This window comes from Micromys minutus, assembly GCF_963924665.1.
Source record: "Micromys minutus genome assembly, chromosome: 13".
NCBI lineage: Eukaryota > Metazoa > Chordata > Mammalia > Rodentia > Muridae > Micromys > Micromys minutus.
The window spans coordinates 43,297,604-43,318,720 of record NC_137982.1 but is presented as its reverse complement, the minus strand read 5'-3'; the positions used below and the strand labels follow the sequence as shown (position 1 = coordinate 43,318,720).

General features: G+C 39.4%; 1 protein-coding gene across 5 annotated transcripts in view; it reads right to left on the bottom strand.

The window, feature by feature from the left end:
- Window positions 1-5,306: 5,306 nt before the first annotated feature.
- Window positions 5,307-21,117, bottom strand: part of UBR3 (ubiquitin protein ligase E3 component n-recognin 3) — a 130,227-nt gene continuing 114,416 nt past the window's right edge. For all 5 annotated transcript variants that reach the window (XM_080927996.1, XM_080927998.1, XM_080927999.1 and 2 more), the window contains 7 exons: window positions 15,781-15,905; window positions 11,645-11,752; window positions 11,424-11,549; window positions 8,675-8,854; window positions 6,996-7,205; window positions 6,451-6,590; window positions 5,307-6,149 (listed from right to left, as the gene is read on the bottom strand). In XM_080927996.1, coding sequence (XP_080784122.1) covers window positions 6,032-6,149; window positions 6,451-6,590; window positions 6,996-7,205; window positions 8,675-8,854; window positions 11,424-11,549; window positions 11,645-11,752; window positions 15,781-15,905 — 1,007 coding nt within the window. In that variant the 3' untranslated portion in view covers window positions 5,307-6,031. The remainder of the gene's footprint in view (window positions 6,150-6,450; window positions 6,591-6,995; window positions 7,206-8,674; window positions 8,855-11,423; window positions 11,550-11,644; window positions 11,753-15,780; window positions 15,906-21,117) is intronic.

Genomic DNA, 21,117 nt, shown 5'->3' with positions numbered 1-21,117 from the left:
TAGTTCCTTCCAGTCTTCACACTTCTGAGAACAGTAGTGCTGACAATTTGTGGAACAAACTTCTAATAGAAACGAATGGTTCTATGGGATTGGAATGAAGTCATGATTTAAGAAAAAACAACTATGTGTTTATGTTTGTGCACATACATTAGTGTGGAGGCCACAGGTTGAAGTCGTGTCATCCTCTATCGCTCCCACCTTTTTGCATTGTCATTATTATGCTATAGCAGGGTGGGAGGAGGTTTGCCATTGTATTCATGTGGAAGTCAGAGGACAATGTTGTGGGACTGGTTCTCACCTTATGTAGATTCTAGAGATTGACCTCAGCTTGTCAGACTTATGTTGTTGTTGAGTGACAGTACCTCCCCACACCCCAGCACCATCTCATTAGCTCCTCCACCTAATTTTTTGAGACAGGACCCCCCCCCTCTCTGAACCTAGAGCTCCGCATTTCAGCTAAACTGCCTGGTTAGCAGGACCCCAATCCTTCCATTTCTGCCTCCCCAGGGCTGGGATTATGGGCACATGCTGTTGTCCCTAGTTGTGTGTGCTGGGGAGCTGAACTCAGTTCCTCATGTTTTCGTGGTACGCTTTTTACTTACACAGGAGCCCTGTGTTATTAGTAAATCACATTAAGGAGATCAGAAAATCAACATGCTTTATTTTTGGCTAAAGTGCTGTCTGCTTTGTTTCTACTGCAGTTTCTGTCTTCCTCTATTCCTTGTACTTGGCACAAATCTTGGGGGATGTAGCTTTTGAAGCACAAATAGCCAGGTGCTGTGCAAACAAGTTCTGGCAATCCTTGGAAGTGCTGGAAAATTATTTTCTGTGTTATTCTCAAACTTCACTGTTTTACTACAGAAGTTAAATTCTGGCTTCTATCCATACAGCTCACCAATGCTGTCTGACACAGACATCAATTACTTCCTTTGTCACAGAACTCCCATGATAACCTCGGGGCTCGTCTTAACCTCCTCTCAGTACTTGATGCTTGCACAAGACTTCCTTTTCTTAGGCATCTTAGGAATCCTTCCAGGATTCATACACCAGTTTTCTTTATTCATACACCAGACTTTCTTCAGTCTCATCCTTTAAACAAAGACATTATTTGGAGTATTACTTCTAGATAAGGCCCATTACAACAGCTTCAGGTACAAGCCATAACTGTCTTCCCCTTCTAGCTCGGCATCTTACAATGTTAACAGAGCACCTCACCTCGAAGACACCTTTTACCAACAGCTAGATGTGACCAACAGGAGTCTCATATTCAGTGTCCAAATCTTTGATCATCCTAATTTGACACCCTCCCCCACAACTGCTTCCTAATTCTTAAAAAGCTGCCAACACTGGCTGTAACACAAATGGTTTGTTATTTTCCCAGGACAAATCATCTCCATCTCTCTTTGGCTTCTGAAGCACGCTCCTACCCTTTCCAGATTCCTTTGGATCTTCCTTACACCAAGAACTAGCAGATATAGAGCCCATAGCCCTCTTCTGTATGTTTTTATTGGAACACAGTCATAACCACTCATCTAAATATGCCTATAAATGTTTTTGCCTTTTAAGAGGGTTGAACATTCAGACATCCTCTGGTCCTTATAGAACAGGTTTGATGATCTCTACTATGATCTGAAGCTAGAGCTAAAAATAAAGACCATAAAGACCATAAGATGGTTCAAGAGGCCACACCCCAATTCCAGTTTGTCTGCACTATCTCTTTAGACTGCATTCTGCTTCCTCTGCTTTTTCTCTACTACGTGCCGTTACTTTAGGACCTACACACTTCCAACACACCCTGACTCCCCACCCTCTGTCAGAACCTACACACTGAACACTTATTACACACCCTGACTTCCCACCCTCTGTCAGAACCTACACACTGAATACTTATTACACACCCTGACTCCCCACCCTGTCAGAACCTACACACTGAACACTTATTACACACCCTGACTCCCCACCCTCTGTCAGAACCTACACACTGAACACTTATTACACACCCTGACTCCCCACCCTCTGTCAGAACCTATACACTGAACACTTATTACACACCCTGACTCCCCACCCTCTGTCAATGGCTCACCTCTATTCTCTTCTCAGCCCTCAACTTAAGCATCAAGTTTCCCATGTGAGTACTGGTGAGGTCTCCATGCTAAGGGCCCACTGACTCCCAGACCTGTCTAACTTTCCTGTTGCCCTGCAGTACATGATGACAGCTTTTACTAAAGAGTAAGAACAGACTTTTCATGTCCTGGTCAGCACAGAATCCCCAGCATCTACATGAGTTTCTGACACGAGATTTTATCTGTCCACTCTGAGTCCTGTGAAGACTCTTGTGAGTCTGCCCATACCCCATGTCCCCAAGTCACACTCTCCCCTACTGAGTGCTGCATTAGACTGTAAAGGCACCAGTCCCCCAGTTCAGGTAACTCTCATAAAATAAAAATCTGATCATACTAATCGTCTAAGGCCCTAAGAACAACTTGCTAGCACTCTGGTAAAAGTATTAAACCATCGGAATGGCTTACAAATCACTTCTGAAGTCTACAGTCTAGGCTGTACCATACTCTCAAAACCACCTGCACTCAGGGTCAGGGTTTCCTCTCAGGGCCACTGCTATAGGTATGATTGCAACGCTGATCTGAAGGTCTGGCAGCTGTCTGAAATCATCCCTCACACCCCCACGCCTATCAAGTATTTAGGGACCATCTTGTACATCCCTATTACCCTGAAGCCTGACTCATATGCCCCTAATCTGATTAAGAGTGGCACTTTCTTCTCCTCCTGCCCCCCCCCCCCACATATATATATTTTTAAATCTGCTTTTTAAATTATATGGCTTTCATAAACTCCTTCAACTCATTCCTGGTTGTGAGTTTTATAAAGTGCTGCAAATACTATCTACTCAGCACTTAGGAGCCATCTAACAGATTGAGTTGCTTGTATTCTGCCCATTTGCTCACCACCGTTGAAGTAAAAAGGACTGACTACAGTCCAGCCAGTTATAAGGCCTGAGGAAAGGATTGGCATGAAGTGGAGGGAGGGGCAGAGCTAGTCATCATTTACCGACTCTCCACAGTTGTTAGCTATCAGGTACATCACAGAAGAGAGATCTTGGTGATTTGATTCTCGTGGTCAAAACCATGGGTTTTGTTTTTGCCTATGCTTTATTTTGTTGATTTCCAACATGAACTCAAAAACAAAACAAAAAAACAAACAAACAAACAAAAAAAAAAAAACCAACAAAAGGAATTTGAGAATGAGCAGTTACAACCCCAAAGGCAGTATGGAAGGTCTTGGTTACATCCCTTCAGTGCTTATGGTCAGCATCTTTTATAGATCATAAAAAGCAATAAATCCCTGAAGGTATAAAGGGAATTACTAGCTGGCGAACTACAGGACAGTGCTGAACTGATAAACGCGGTCAGTTCATGTAAGAGCACAGACCACTCAAGACAAATGCTCTTAGGAAGCAGTTTCCGGGCGTGGGTGGGAACTCTCAGCAGACAGCAGGGACCAAGCCAGCAGCATGTTTCTGCTCTTGGCACAAACACTTTCTCTAAACAAAAGTGTGATCATGAGACCACACAGAACAAACAGGACCTGGTCCTGCAGGAAGCAGAGCACAGCGAAAAGGCCATTCCTAATTACACCATCACTCTCCTGGGTCACTGTCATTGTCATTGTCATTGGAAAAGAAAACATAAACATTCATAATTTTAAGGATCTTGCACAAAGCAAATGACAGTAGGTTTTATTAACATATTTTACAATGTCAATTATTCCTAGTTTTGTAATTTCTGCTTAATTATAAAGGTTGATTTCACTTCTACAGTAATGTACTGTATTTAAATGATCATTCATACAAGATCACACCAGTACATGTTTTTGAATAATATACACACATCACTCTAACTTGGACCTGTTATTTTAAAAGTGGGTTTATAAATGGGACTTATAAAAGTTAAGGGGAAATGGAGGCTCTAATATAGCAGCATGCATGTATGTATTCAAGTACAATTTCAACCAAGTGCTTTTTTTTAAATTTACTGGTGACTAATTCACCAATATCAAAATAAACACTATCAAATATCCAAATTTTAAAGTTAAGGCTAATATTCACTTCACATCCATATGCAACACCATAAACATTCCATTTAAATATGTAGTGATCAAAGTCTGAATACATTATACCATGTATATATAGCATCAGAGTTCCAAACTGTAAGATTACTCAAGTTCATGAATCCTTTAACAGTATTTACTAGAGATGTAATTAGCATTTGCTTTTCAACCACACTTACAAATGGTCTGCTATTGATAATCACCGAAGCAGAAAAGGTAGCAGGCTGAGCTCACAGCACAGCAGTTGCAGGAGCAGGTGTAGGAAAGACAGGGATTTACCTGAACAAGTCATTCTTGTCTAATGAACTCATCTCACTGTTTTGGAAATGTATATAAAAATAGCAAGCTATTCCCACATATTCTCTTAAAATGTTCCAGGCAGTCTTCTGACATTCTAAACACATCTATGTGTGTACTGCTGTTTCCTGTATTTTAATGCAAAGCCACCATTTTATGTTGATTTCATATTCTGTAATGCTGTGTCAATTAAAAAAATCCTGGAACATGGGTCTGATGTTACTTTGATGTTTTCTTATTCAATATTTCTTAGTTTAGTTTTACAAGTAAAAAATGTAATTTCATGTAACAAGCCATGGAAATCCACAGTACCAGGATTTGCTTGATGATAGTAAGTGTGAAATAATCACCTGAAAAATCTTGGTTCCGATAAAATGTTCTCCTGTCATCACCTTTCCCTATTACGAGCTCACTCATTCCCATTCGGAATTAACTCCCGCACAGGCTGATCTTCACAGCCATGTCTAAAAGCAGAAGCACGGCTCATTTGCCAGGGTCAGTGCCTCTGAGCCTTTTCTGCCGCAGGAACCCACACAGAGGCAGCAGTGACACGGCATGAACGTGACACACATGAGCATCTTCAGTCAGTCAGGACAGTCGCGGAACGTAAACTTCATGTGAAGGGACAAATGAGCATTTTCAATCTGATCATGTAAATAATGGCTTGGTTGGTAATAAAAGGTGGGAATGCACAGAATCAAAACTCTGCCATGTATATTTTCTTAAAATTAACCCTTTTGATTTTATTGTAGTATCTACTTGTCACTAATAACTCTAATAATTCATTTAGTTGAAATGGCAAACTGATTTGTGTGTATGTGGTGCTTAAGATGAAACTCAGGATCTGTAAATGTTAGCTAAGTAAGCACATTCTACCACTGAGCTACACCCTCAGCCCACAAATGTTTATTTTTAAGGACCTCCACACCACACAAATTTTTACCCTGCCCCTGTGCACTGCACTATACTGCGCTATATTTTACAGCTAGTTCAATTATTTACCTGGGGAAAGCATTTATGAAATTCCTGAGAATGAATTAAGTTTTCAGCAAAGCCTTAAACTTTTAACAGATTCCTCACAATAAGAAAAAAATTTAAAGTTCTACTATTAGACCAATTTTTACTATACAATATTTCACATAAATCATGTTTTACATTTGTTTCTAATTACATACAGCAAAAATCTCAAATCAACACAAGAATGACAAAGGAAAAGATGCATTGTGTTTAGCAGATGCAAATTAAAACACAAAAAGAGCAGTAAAACTTCAACTGAATCACATCCTCTCTGTCAGTGAACAACCGATGAGGGCATGAGGGAAAATCATTTCTGAATGATTTCTGTGGACAAGTTGTGCTTTTTAGTAATTGTGCACTTAAAAATGACCACTAAAGAATGATTTAAATTATTTGTTGTTCAGATACTTGAGAAAGAATATTATACCATTAATGTGGTTACGAAGCACCTAATTTTGGGAAGGCTTCATAATGTATGTTTTCTTTTTATCACTCAGCAAAGACATCAATCCCCCCAAATTAAATTAAAGCTTATTGTTGATGGAAATCGATCTCAGTGAAAACGATAATATATGCAATGCTGAGGTGTGTGTCACAGCCCATTGTAATGTGGACCCCATCTTTTATTGATGTGGTCAAAAGTGTGGGAAAGCCACTGCTGCTCGAGAACCCTGTACCGCTCCTCGCAGATGTAGAGAGGCTTGCCTCGCCTGCAACACAAAGAAAGCACAAAAGCCTTAAGTCATAAGACCCAACCAGTCTTACCTATGCATTTTGTCTTTAACACATTATGGCAAAGATAATAGTATAATTTCATTTTATGTGTCCTGTATTTTGGATAGGAAAAATATCTCAAAACTAGGAATAATTTAATGTTAAATTTAATAGTTAAATTAATGATTGTTCATACTTTGCAATATTTTAAGTTATAATTGCAAAACCGGGTGTGGCACACTGATTTCTACTGCTGGAGCTTCAGGAAAACACTTGACACATCTAGGCAGGGCTAACCTGAGGTCCCGGTCCTCTTCTCCATGAGCATCCAAATAGACAGAACCCCAGAGGCAAAAACGGTGGCCTCGGATGATGATAATCACAGACGCATTGATTAAAAGGAAAATTCCTGTTCCGGCACCACAATTCTGAGAATGCTTTAAAAAATTAATATAACAATGCACTTTAATCAAATGGCCATTGTAGAAATAATGACTAGTATAGAAATATTTAATTTTAAAATAGAATTTTCTCTTCAAACCTATAACCCCAGCCCCAATAGCTCATTAATACCTTAGGAAGAGTTTAAGTAAGCATATGTAGGAAGCAATTAACAGTTCATCAAGCTCACAGGCTAACCTCCAATTCGTGAATGAAGGCCATTTGCCAGCATGTTAAAAAGTGGGCAAAAGAAAGAACTGGAACTGTACGTAAGAAAGATTTCACTTCTTCAATACAATCTGGGTTCTACAGACTCTGAGTGCCCTGTCTAGCTCAGACTGTGAGGAGCTCAGTGTCACTGTCCCACTGTCCCCAGGGCTGGCTCAGTGCCACGTGCTTACCAGCACACATTCACAGTAGCTTTGCTGCTTGCAGCACAGGCCTTTCAGGCACACGAATGTGCCACAGACGAGGCAGACAGCTGGGTCTTTAGGAGCCTTGGTGCACACACTGCAGGTTTTTCTGTGGTAGTACTGAAAGATGGTGTTGTAATTCTCAGGCAACTGCAACAGGTGTGGCAGTTTCCATCGTGACTCTTGGATTAGCAAGGCCTGAAACATACAAAAGTAGTCACCAGCCCTATGTACACAGTTATATACAATTATATATTCAAATTTTAAACAACTTTATTTCAGGATGAAAAATCTGCTTTTAAGAATGTGACTTATTTATTAAAAATATGTATGGAAAATCCAAGCCAGCTAACACTTCCTGCAGGGCAAGCTTTATTTACTATTTATAGGTGTAAAAAGGTACTGGCTATTTTTTTTTAGATATTACTCCATTCACACTATAATTCCATATATTTATTACCTAACTAACTTCTATGAAACACTTGATAGAAATTGGGAAAATCAAAGAAAAATAAGATTTTTTTTTTGTTTGTTTGTTACATTAAAGAAACAAATGTGATAAAGCTTAGTGGCACTTGGGGATTCAGAGCTCATCACACATGAGGCCCTGGGTTGACTCTTGTCCATAAACATAGCAATGCTTAAAGACAGTGATGTAGCACCAGAGATGGAGGAGGTTAGGCTATAAGGAAGACTAACTAGCAGACAATTTTGTTAGACGAGGCAAAGCCTCAGAAAGCAATGGATCCACAGAAAATAGTGCTACCGCTAGGGACAGAAGTTGTAGCAATAGGCACGCTCACAGGCGCTTTCAAGTCTGCAGTACACTCAGACACATTGTGCCAAATGAAGCAAGGTAGCAGATTTGTGGTATAGCAACAATGGAAACACAGGCAAGATGGTAATGCCTCTTGACTGCCCAGTGGGGACCCAGTCTTCCTGAATGTGAAGACAGAACCTCAATGAGACACAGCAGGAACAGGTTCCACGACAACTAGAGCAAGTTACCTGCATCTGGTCACCAAGGCTATGTGTTCCTCTCAAAGGACTCTTACAGTAGTTACTTTCTGACTTCTATAATCAGAAAGTAGTCTGGAGTCTCTTCACCTCTGAACAACCTGGTGACTTATCATCTTACCTTGTCTACAAAGAGGCCAACAGAAGGACCCTGTGAAACAAGGTTCACTGTTTCTCAGGAACAGTCATTCTACAGAAGCTGTACAAAGAGCATGGCAAAGCACCAGCCTGCTGCCTGCCCCACTCTCTGCCAACCATGCTGGTCACAGCCTCTGCCAACCATGCTGGCAGCACACACCCACATTTAAATGGGACATACATGATCTTTTAGTTTTCACATCAAATACTTTTAAACAGGAGACAGCTCTACAACTAAGAATACTATTTATTAACTTTATTTTTTTTCTATTTTCCAACACTACTGTAATGGTTGCTTAAATGATTTAATTGAAATCATTAAAACTTAAGCTAAAAGTAACACAACTAATATACCTTTTAAGTGACATATTTCTGCTTTTTTTTTACTATTTATAACTCAACTATTATTTCAACCTTATCAGTTTGAAACCTGCTGCCACCAATGACGTAAATTTTACTTTTTCCATTAGTCCCCTCCCTAGAAGCACATTGCCCCCACTCTTTCTACATACCTTTCCTTGTTCTGCATGCCTCTCCGTAAATGACCTTATCTCAAAACACCATTGAGTTATAATGTCAAATGCTGCAACTGGCCAGTCCAGACACGAGGCACTGATGAATGGGTGATCTGTTTGGTAAAAAGTTGGCAGAAGTCCCAGGCAGCTGGCAAGGACTGAAAATTCTTCTTCTTCCTTTTAGATATGAAACAGAAATTCTCAAGATATTTTAACTGTGACACTCACTAATGACGTTGGGCCAATGGGAAACCAAGGTAGCTGAGAATAAATAAAGGGAGTGAAGGTAACAGAAGGGGAGGAGGCTCCTTCTTCCTTTTATCCAAGCATCCTTCAAATACAAATACTCTAAAATGCAACTCCTACATGGCTCAACATCTGCTTCTTTTATACAACTTACATACCTGATGAATAGTTTACTGGCATTAGCAACTCTATAAAAGCTCTTTAGACAACAAAAGAGCTATTTTGGGTTTAAGAAGCATCAATCTGGGTATGGTGGGCAGCCCTGTAATACAGGAACTTTAAAGTTCAGTTTGAAGAAAGACTTTGAAGGCAGCATGGAGTATAAAAAATGAGACTATGTCTAAATAACAAAGTGCTGGGTTGAGTGATAGGTGCTTGAAGGCTCTGCATCTGGGCACCAGCCTAAGAAATAGGACTGTGGAAGACTGCTTGCCAGTGTGCACAGAGAACAACAAAAATCATAGAATTCACAGAAAGAAGAGCTACATAACTGTCTTGGGCTCTCAATACATATAAAACAAAAAATTTTTAAATGGGGTGGTGGTGGTGATAAACATGCTGAGAAAGAAATTATGGAAAAGGTACCCTCCACAATAGTCACAAACAATACGAAATACCTTGGTGTGGCCCTGACTAAGCAAGTGAAGGATCTATATGACAAGAACTTTAAATCTCTGAAGAAGCCAAACCCAAGCACTATAGCTGACGCCAAGAAGTGCTTATCGACAGGAACCAGATAGGGATTCTTCCTCAGGGGCTCTGCCAGAGTCATACAGATAGAGCTGAGCATGCTTGCAGCTAACCATCTGACTCATGGGAAGAACAACATTATCAACCAACCAAACCCTCCACAACTCCTGTGGACTAAAACACCAAGCATTGAGCACACATGGGGAGACTCATGACTCCAGTTGCATATGTAGCAGAAGACAGCAGTATCTAGCATCAGTGTGAGAAGAGGCCTTAGGTCCAGTGAGGGCACGTTTTCCCAGTGTAGGGGAATGCAAGGCACTGAGGTGGAGGGGGTGATAGGGAGAGGGTGCACCTTCATGGAGACAAGTGGGGGTTGAGGGTATGAGGGGGGAGGGGGGTAACATTTGAAATGTAAATACAGAAAAGAAAGAGAATGTTTCAACTCTTGCAAATATATGCTAATAACTTTATATATTATATATATAACTAATAACTTTAAAAATAACTTCACCTCCCTATAAGACCAGGTCTATGTGTGCTTGGCACATAATCATATATAAGTGAGCTAATTTTATAAATGAAATTCAACATTCCAAACTCTATGACAAAGAAGAAACTGAGCTGAATATCACAGTGACACACAACCTGAAACTACAGATCTTCCATTTTGTACAACTAGACAAAGAACTGACTTTTAAAAGCTGCTTTAGCAGTGTATAACTTATATGCCATGGCAGACATTCATCCTAGGAGTAGCTCAGTGAATTTCACATGTGCATATAATGCACCCACTGTAGTACTTTTTGAACAAGTCTATCACTCCAATATTCATGTGTGCCCCTATGCAGTTAATTCTAGTCCTCACTCTTGACAACCAAGCAACCACTGATATCCTCTCTACTATCACAGTTTTAGCTTTAATTCATATAAATGGAATCATACATTTGTAGCTGGTATCTTTAAACTTAAAATAATTTTCAGACTCATGAGTTGTGTCTATCAGCTTTTTATGATTTAGTTCCCAATTTTGGAGACAGAGTCTCACTACTCAGCCCTGGCTGGCCAAGAACACACTGGGTAGAGCAGGCTGACCTTGAATTCACAAAGATCTGTGTGCCTATGCCTCCCAAGTAGTAGGGTTAAAGGTGTGAGTCACACATCCTACAAGGTGTAGCCCAGGCTGGCCTGAGATGTATGATCCTGCTGCCTCTACCTTTTGGCATATCCTACCACTGTATGGCAAGAAACCAGCTACTTCTTTGACTAGCTCAGTCTACTATATAGACATACTAAATTTCATTTGCTTATTCCTAGATGCCGTTTCTCTCTTGCCTGTTCTTTTGACCCCAGATCTATAGACTAGATTAAACCTGCAGTAATTCACTCACCCAAATTTTAACATAATTACCTAAAAAACAAACATTTTATTTCCATAAAAACCTAAATCCTGCCACCCGGTCTAACAGCCACTCTTTTGAGCAATGCCCCATTTAACCGGGTATTAAAAGCATGCAATGCCAGCAGTGAAAGCACCAACAGAACACCAACTCTCACTCAAGCATTTGGCTCGAATTTACACTAACCTGATCTAAAACTGCTCAACCATCCCAAATTAGCAAGGTCATCAGGGGGAAAAATTGCTTGCTAGTAACATAAAATAGTTAATATTCGGAATATCTAGTTTTTTGAGGTAAACTAGCCTATCTTTAAAACACAGTCTGCATATTAAGAGACAGAAGTAATCTACTATGCGCCAGTATGACTTAGAAATCAGCCTACTGTAACAACAAGGCAAAATTAATTATACCTGGCAACTGGGTAAATCTTCCCCAAAGAGGTGGTGCTGAAGAAGGCTGCTGATCCTGAGGAAAGGTAAGCAGAAATCCTGTATGTATCTTTCCATGGACTCAGGAGACCAAGCAATAGGATTGACCTAAAGTTAAAAAAGAAAAATGGAAGAATTCATGCTGCAAGAGATGCAGCTCTTTTCACTCTTAGTGGCAGTAAGATCTAAGTTAACAGACATACCATTGCACACTCCTGAGCTCCTTCTTCACAATATAGCTTCCCTTTAGACAGCTCACTTATAACAAAACTCAACAGCACTTCGTAAGACTTTTCTGCATCACATGTATTCTGGGAAAAATTAAAATATTAGACTTACACAGGGTAGTGAGAAATTAGAAAAGAAAGTTCCCTGGAAATAATATCCTTATGCAGTAAAACTGTAACTGAATTATATCTCAAACATGAATTTCATTTCTTCTAAATCCAGGTTAACTTTGGAATCACAACAATTGAGTAGACGGTTAAAATTATTCTAGTTATGTCTTTAAAGACAGAATGCAGTACATATATATTTATTTGTAGAATATATATTATCATATAATTTTTATGTATGATTGTGTGTGTGCACGCACACACACACACACCTTCTACTGCTCAGAACTCATCCTAAGGAGTCACCTGACCTAGGGAGCACTCAGAAATACTTTACAGGCAACAAATACAACAAATGTGAACCATAAGAAAAATGTTTTCAATCTGAAGAGTCAAGTAAAAGTGTATATAAATATCCTCCTGACAGAGGTATAAGTCATTGCATATGAAATTTTTTAAAATGAGCCATAATATTTACAATTTCCCTAAATATGTTGTTTTAAGCTTACTGTAAAAATGTAACTGATAAAATATTTATCACACAACATATAAACAATCACATTAAATAATGTCCTATAAATGAAGCTTAATAACAATAACCACTTCTGTTTTTGTAAGAGAAAAAGCCATAAATTAAAATTTTCAATAGATCTTTATATCAGAGAATTGCATCTCTTCATGATATATTAAAAATAGCACAAATATATAAATTATAATTATATAAATCAGAAGAAATATTTTTCTAGATATTCTACTCACTAAGTATAACTTTTAAAGTATAAAGAATAATTGAATAAATGTTAGGAAATGTAGGTTTGTCCTGAACTCTGACTGTTATTTTTATTAATTAAATTTTAAATTATTTTGCATTCATACATGCATGGACTACACACTGTCCCCTCTCATCTCCCACCTCCCTCCCATCTCTGTCAGGTGTTTCCCTCTAGGGATCAAATCCAGAGCCGAGGAAAGCTAGACAAGCACTGTAGCACTGAGCCCACCTCTGGCCCATCTTAGCACTGACAGCCTTCCTAGCCTGGACCACAGTCTGTTCCTTGATGATGCCTGTTCTTTAATACTCAGTGCTCATCCACGCTGCTGTCTTCTTTCCCCTAGACTGCAAACTCCAAAGCATCTGCTATGCTTTCTAGTTTCCACAAATTCTTTTTCAAAATGAAACTCTAGCAACAAATAACTTCTAGCTAATGAACAAACTTATCATGATAATCTTTTGAGCTTCTGGCTTTGGAACTTGACTGAACATGCTTTTTTTTAAATAATCAAATTCTTTATTTACAATTTTTTTCTTCTGCTTTCTACTGTGCCCAGTCATGTATATTGTGTTCTAATTCTAAACTACAAATATTTCTAGTTCTACAACTGCTCTTTATAATGTAAGTTACCTTATTCTTGCCCAATTAACAGAATAAATACCTCCTAAATATGACCACTATGCATATCACATAATTTACACAAATCAGTACCTTGATAAATATCAAAACAGTAAAATTTTATTAAAATCTGTTTGAATCAAATTACTTCTTAAATATTTAGGTAGAGCTCACTTCATCCAAAAGGTTTAAATCTCAACCCCCCTCCACACACACACACACACACACACACATACACAACACACACAGACACACACAGAATCCATGAATTGGCTATGTTAGTCAATGAAATTAGGACATGATCCAACTTCCAAAGTTTAGTATACTTTTTAGAATTTGATATTTCTAGAATATTACAAAAGAAAAGTAACTTCAAGCTCACTCAAATAAGTTATTAGTGACAATAAAGTTTTTGATTTTTTTCTCTTTTTTGGCTTTTTTTTTCCTCTGTGCAGACCTGGCTGTCCTGGATCTTACTTTGTTGACCTTGTAGATCATGAACTCAAGAGATCCCTCGTCTCTACCTCCCAAATGCTGGAATGAAATGTGTGTCCACCACCCATCCTCACATATCAAACACACTGTCACATACAGGAAGTTCTGTAGCACACTAGAAAGCTGACTTGATGCAATGCTTTACTGTTTACACTGTCGACTCTCTCTTATCAGAGCAGTGTTGGGACTTTTGAGAATTTCACTTATATAATTCCACGCCCTCTTCCTTATCTAATTTTCCTTGTACCCCTCACTTCTTCTCAAATTCATAACCTTTTCTTTAACTATTATTAGTGTGTGTGTGTGTGTGTGTGTGTGTGTGTGTGTGTGTGTGTGTGTAAGGAGCGTGGGATAAGAAACTTTATTTCACATGTATACAGTTTTTGACTAATGCAAGAGTGGGCTCACAAAGCTTAGCATAGAACTAATGAGAACATAGACTCTAAAATCAAGAACTGACAAACTAGGGAAGAGGTAGCAAAAGCCAATAGGTTAAAAGAATGGGATCAGAATCCACAGGCACAGGACAGAAGGGACATCTCAGTGGTTATGGGCTCTAGCTACTCTTACAAAGGATTGAACTCAGTTCCCAGCATACAGAGAGAGCATCTCACAACTACCAGTAACTCTAGCTCTAGGCAATCTGGCAAGTTTTTCCCTCTTTAGCTACCCATATACACATGTACACACACACACACACACACACACACACACACACACACACACACCTCTTTTGAAAAAATTCAGTGATGCACAAAGTTTATCAGCATAGGTTCAAAGCTTTTGTCTAAGCACTGCTTTATAAACTTTGGGATGGGGGTCATGTCCTTAAAGCATATTTCAGATACTATGATTCTACTTCCAACAAACAGCAAAAAGCATTGGAAGTGTTTGTTTTGAGACCGTCTCATATAATCCAGGGGCCCCCAGGCTCCTTATGTGAAGCAGGCTCCAGTCCAGTTTGAGCTTACAATCCTCTGCCTCCACCTTCCTTTGCTAGGAATGCTGGCAAACCCCTAATAAGTCATGCACTCTGAGCCTGCAGTTTACCTTTAAGAAGGCTGGGGTTCAGACAGTTTTCCATTCTTTGTCTAAAGAGGTAACATCTGACTTCCAAGGCAGACTGGCATACTAACTTCAGACACAATGCATTGATAAACTATGTTAAATTTGAGTTCATATAACTGTGTTTTGGGAGTAACTGGTGGAACAGTAAAGGTCACAGCCAATACATTTCATGCACTTATAAGTGGATTTAGCTCTTTTCAACCAAGGGATATAATTTGAAATTTTTAGAATAACTTAAGTTTAAGGATTACTACAAAGTCAACACAAAACTATTAAATTTGATAGAGGCCAAATTTAGAGATACTTTGTATCTAACAGTGTATAACAGTGCAGCATAAAAAGTTAGTTTTGTGTCAACTTGAAAGAAGCTAAAGACATCTAAGAGGAGGAAACCTCAACTGAGAAAATGCCTCCCTAAGACTGGGCTACAGGCAACTCTGTAGTGCATTTTCTTGATTATTAATTAATGGGGGAGGGTCCAGTCCATTGTGGGTGGAGTACCTTTGATTATTGGTCCTGGGTTCTATTTAAAAAAAAAAAAAGAAAGCTGAGCAAAGCCATAAGGGCAAATTAGCAGGCAGCACCTCTCCAAGCCTCTGCATTAGCTCCTGCCTCCAGTTCCCTTCTGGTTTTTGAGTACTGGCCTTGGCTGCCTTCAGTCTACTGTGACTCAGAATATGCAAATCAAATAAGATAAACCTTTCTTTTCTAAGTTGGTCATCTTATTTTATTACAGCAACAGTGATCCCAACTAAGACATGCAACAAAACATTTTTAATTTGTTTTCTTCCCCCATAAGTGTTCCATTTCCAATTAAAACAATTTTTAATTCATCTTGGTCTCTCTAACAGCCACTCTCGGACTAGGCTGTAGCTCTCTGGTTGAGCACCTATCTATTATTCAGGAGGCCTGAATTCAAATCCTAGTACCACAAAAGCAAAACAAAAAAATTCACACAAAGCCCTATGCCAAGCTCATACTATCACTGACTTACGTCCCAGCTTAAAAGGCTTTCCTGGCGGCTGAGGTGGGATTCGGGGAAGAGACTACCTTTTTAAGTGCTCCAAGGTGTTTCCAGGCTGACCGGTCCTCTTCAGTGCCCTTGACTGAGAGCGCTGCCAGGGCCTGAGTGTACAGCAGGGTGAAGAGAACTTTCACAATGCAGGTGAAGTGCTCTGTAACAGGAAAACACAGCACAGGCGGTTTGCAATGCAGGTATTTTGAACCAAAAATATTCCTCATGCCTATACCTTTCCCTGCAGTGTAATTTTTCAGCATTTGTGTGGCTAATAAAATGAAATCATGCTGTGTTTTTTCTATTGTTCTTACTGCTGCTATGGCCAAATACATGACACAAACAACTTAAGGGAGAAAAGAGTTGCTTTTGGGCATCGCTTCAGCTGTAGCATAAGCCATGGTGACAAGAGGGCAGATGCTGGGACAGACTCTCAGCTGCTTTCCCCTTCTCCCCTTTTCCCATCGGCACCAAGCCTGTGGGGTAATACTGTCGACATTCATGGCTGGTTTCTCCTCCGAAAAACATCCCCATAGATACAGCCAACTTGTACCCCCTTAATCTCCTAGAGACAGGTTCCTACTATTTCTGCTAGACAGTTCTTGTAATCCAATCAAATAGGCACCCAAAATCATCCATCACACTTCCCAACAAATCAAAATTATGAAAGCATCTCTATTATGAAGCACGCACGCCCCTACAAGATGTGTCACTGACAGGCCGTGTCTTCCACAAGGTGCTCTCCTGTGGGCCTGGCAGAGCAGGGCTGTGGTCCCAGCTACTTAGAAGCTTTGAGGCAAAGGATTTTAAGTTCAAAGCCTGCTCTGCCTGTAGACTGAGTCCAAGGCCAGTCTGAAAAAATAAAAAATATTTCTAATTCTACAACTGTTCTTCATAGTGTGACTTGTCTCATTCTTGCCCAATTAACAGACTAATTATTTCCTAAATATGACAAATATGTATTTCACAAAAGTTACAAAAATCAATACTCTCATAAATATCAAAACTGTAAAATGTTATTTAAAAAACTGTTTGAATCAAATTACTTCTTAAATATTTAGGCAGAGCTCACTTAATCCAAAAGGTTTAAAAACCTCTCTCTCTCTCTCTCTCTCTCTCTCTCTCTCTCTCTCTCTCTCACACACACACACACACACACACACACACACACACACTCACACAGTCCATGGAATGGCTATATGACACAAAGAAATCCTGACTTGGAAAACCAAAAAGCCTTAAAAAAATAAAATCTGTCCCAAAACAAACAACCTTACTGTCACTAAGTAACTTATTTCAGAGATTTAAGCATAAAAGGTTGTTCTTTAAAACTTTTGTAATATTCTATAAATATTTAATTTTAAAGAGTATACTAAACTTTGGAAGCTGGATCATGTTTTAATCTCATTGACTAACATATAGCCAATCTATGGTCTTAAGAAAAGAAACAGATGGGACCTGGGAAAGCAGCTCAGTCAGTAAGTGCTTGGTACACAACCATGAGGACCCGGTTCTAGCCAGCAAACCCACCAAAAGGCAGGCAAGGAGTCACATATTTCTAACACTGTGACAGGGGGTGTAGAGGAGGAAGATGAGTTCAATGACCAGCCAATGGAGCTAAAAATGTCAAGCTCCAGATTTAGTGAGAAACCAGCAGCCAATTAAAAAAACCTTAACTGGGAAGCCTTTCAGACACAGTGCCTAGAAACACTACTCTAGTAATGTTTCTTCTCATAATAAAACTTTTTTAATTAAAAGGAAATCCAGCAAGAGAAGTAACAGCTACTATAAATGGTGCTTTAGCCGCTGCATGTAGAAAGTCTTAATTCAGCCAGGCTTTAATCCCACAACCTTTGATCCCAGCACTCAGAAGGCAGAGGAAGCTGAATCTCTGAGTTCTAGGCCAGCCTGGTCTACAGAGTGAGTTCTAGTTACTTCTTGGTCATGATATTTTGTGCAGGAATAAAAACCCTAAGATACAGGGCTACACAGAGAAACTGTGTCTCAAAAACTAGAGGGGAGGGGAGCCTTATTTCTTATTTTAGTCACTTTTTAATATCCTTAAACTGACAAGTTTTTTAAGCCACTGTAGTTCCAAGTTTTGACATTCACTTGTGTAACCATAATTATCTATCGATGGAACATTGCTATATATGACATCAACATCTTTTAGGGACTTTAAACAAGGAACCACAGTTCAAAAATGAACACATGTAAAGCCATACAAATACAATTCTAAAACTTTTTAAAAGAAAAAAGGACTTGTCATGTCCTCTTAAGTAAGTGTGCCTAAAACAGAAATCCCCATGAAAACTGAAGTTAACTAAAATCTTAATCCCTACGTATGAAGCAAACAGACTCCAGCTACCATACAGACTTCAGCTATCACAGTGGCGCTACACCTTAGGAGCAGGGCCATGGCTTTGTCTCTGCTACTAGGCTGACAGTGGAACAGTGCTCACATGGTGGGCACAGGACAGTATTAAGTAGAAACCATCTGTCCTACTGCTTACCTAGAGAAGGAGAAGGTAAGGTAGAAATATTAACATGGAACCTAAAAGGTGAATTTTTCCTTAAAGTCGCACACTGTTTACATTCCTAAATCCCTCTTCTTGAGAGAGCTAAAACAAGAACAAGCTGTCATCATATTACCCATTATATTACTTCAGAGTAAATAATGAAATTAACATTTTAAATAAATACTACGTTAAAAATTTTCCTACATTTAGTATTTTTTCATAAAGATAAAATCTTAAAGTAGAATAATTCAAAAGGCTTCTGTATTAATTGGAACTGTGTCTAATTCTAGATTGACACCAACAGAAGCCCACTAAGCCACTGCTTTACTGGTTAATGCAGAAAAAAGACACTGAAATATTAAAAACGGAGTACTAAATGAGCTCAATATTTAATGAAACTAAATATCTGACATGTGACTATTCCATTCTGCACTTTAATTTCCCAGGGAAATCTACAAGTCTCTGGAAACAGCTACATCCACTCATTTTCTGGCTTTCCTGAAGCTTCAGGGATTAGTGCAAAAAAAAAAAAAAAAAAAAAAAAAGGAACTCCAAAAATTAAAAAAACTCTTCTCTCAAACTGTTTTAGAGTTAAGATCTATAAAATGTTCTAAATTTTCTTTTTGCTGTGGTTGAAAGAGTTAAAATTTTAAGCTAACCCCACTAACCCTGCCTTGAGGACAAGTATGTCTCAAGGCTGAGAACAAGAACTACAGACCACCTGGTCTCGATAAGGTCTGGCTCTGCAGTCCTGAGAAAAACTAGTATGAAGGTCAGTGTGCCCCAAAACAGGGTGATCTGGAGTTGAATCATATCCAAAGCAGACAGAGTGTGCCAATTTGAATAAACCAATGAAATTGCTATGTGCCTGTTGCTAACTGCTTATGTAATTTTCCCTATAAATATGTCCCCCTAATTGAGTTTGGGGTCGACTCCTCTATTTCCTGTGTGAGATATGTGTCGTCCCCAAAGCTCTGGTCTTCCCTCAGCCCCTAAATAAACCTCTTGTCTGATTGTAGCAAGATAGGCTCTCTGTGAGTTCTTGGGTTTGCATTCTCCCGGTACTAGAGTGAGGGGCTTCCCCAATTTGGGGGTCTTTCAAGGTAAATATGTAAACCAAAGGCCCTATGGGAAGATTACTCAAAAAATAAGAGATAATGCAGAGATGCATCAGATACTTAATGCTTTTCCTAAAAGCACCATGCAGGGTTTTTTTTGTGAAAAAGAAAGAAAAGTACAGCATGGAAATGCCAGTCTTCCTTCTTCTTCCCTTCTCTCATCTAAAGTTACTAGTTACATGTTGCTTGAGTCCTTCCTCAAAAAACAGAGCAATAAAAATCCATTTCTGATATGCTTTTCTGGAGCAGAAGCTACATTCCATTTTCTCTTTGGTGAGTGAAGAACCCAAATAGTTTAATAAGATTTTATTGCCTAAACCATGATAGAACTAAGAAAAGATCTCAAAGTGCACCTCACACTTAATAAGGTAGTTAATACTGGCCCCTCGAGTATACTTCAGGCAACTGGATTTTGTTTCCAATAAACCACCAACATCCCCCAAGATATTACATAAACATGATCACAACAAAAGTGCTAAAGAATAAAGTGTGAATAATAGTTTTTGAATTTCAAAATAGAAAGTATGCAATTATGCAAAAAATAAAGTCATCAGATTTTTGACATAACCATCCCATTCTGCAGTGTTGACTAACTGCCTGGTGGTTTTAATGAAAGTGGCCCCTATAAGCATTAAGAGGTGTAGCTTGTTGGAGAAGATGTATCACTGGAGGTAGTCTTTGAGGTTCTAAAAGTCCATGCCAGGCCCAGTCTCCCTTCCTCCTTCTCCCTCTCCCTCTCTCCATCTCTCCATCTCTCTATCTCTCTCTGCCTCCACCTTGCAAGTAAGATGCAAGCTATCAGCTACGGCTCCAGTGCTAGGGTTGCCTGCTTGCTACCATGCTTCCTGCCATAATCATGCATAACCCTCAGAAACTGTAAGCAAGGCCCCAGTTAAATGCTCTTAAGTCATGGTGTCTCTTCACAGTGATCAAACAGTAACTAGTCCATACTGTAACGTCCCAAGTAGCAGGGATATACAAGAATTGGTCTAGTCCTGGAGGTACTGACAGCTGACATAGGAGACAGTCAAGAAAACATGAGCATCCATAGTGAAGTGTGGGCAGAATAATATGGGAAAAGGAAACAGATGTCTAAAAGAAAGGCTGGAGACTGGGAGTTAGTGAGTGAAGATGGAGAAAAAGCAAGTACTTAAATATACTCATCGTGTTCCCTCTTAGCTGCAAGCATTAGAGATAAAGGCAGGCAGATCTCTGTGAGTTCTACATAGTGAGTTCTAGGATAGCCAGGGATATATAGAGAAACCATGTCTGGGGTAGGAGAGGGAAGAGAAGGAGGGGCAGAAGAAGAAGAGGAGGAGGGGGGGGGGAAGGGGAAGAAGAAGCAGCAGCCGCTATGTGGTCACAGCAACCTGATAAGCAGCATTATAAAGAATACAACACTATATAATTCCAGTGCTGCTTGGCTTTGTTGTTTTAAATACTAGTCAGTTTTGTAGAAACAATCTAATACACAAGGCTTGCCAGTCTGTGGCAGCAGTGGGAGGTGACAGAAGGGGCACAACTGAAGGGACCTTGGTACTCTGTCCCTTCTCCTCCTCTCCCTGACTCACGGACACCATGAGTCATCTACTACAGCCTTCCACCAGAGTACTACCCGAAACGGTGAGGTAAAGCAGACGGTGGACTCTCTGTGAGCCACGATGACTCTTCTTCAAAGTTGATCATCTGTCCCAGTACTTTGTTACAAGGCTGGAAAGCTAACCCAGATAAGCAC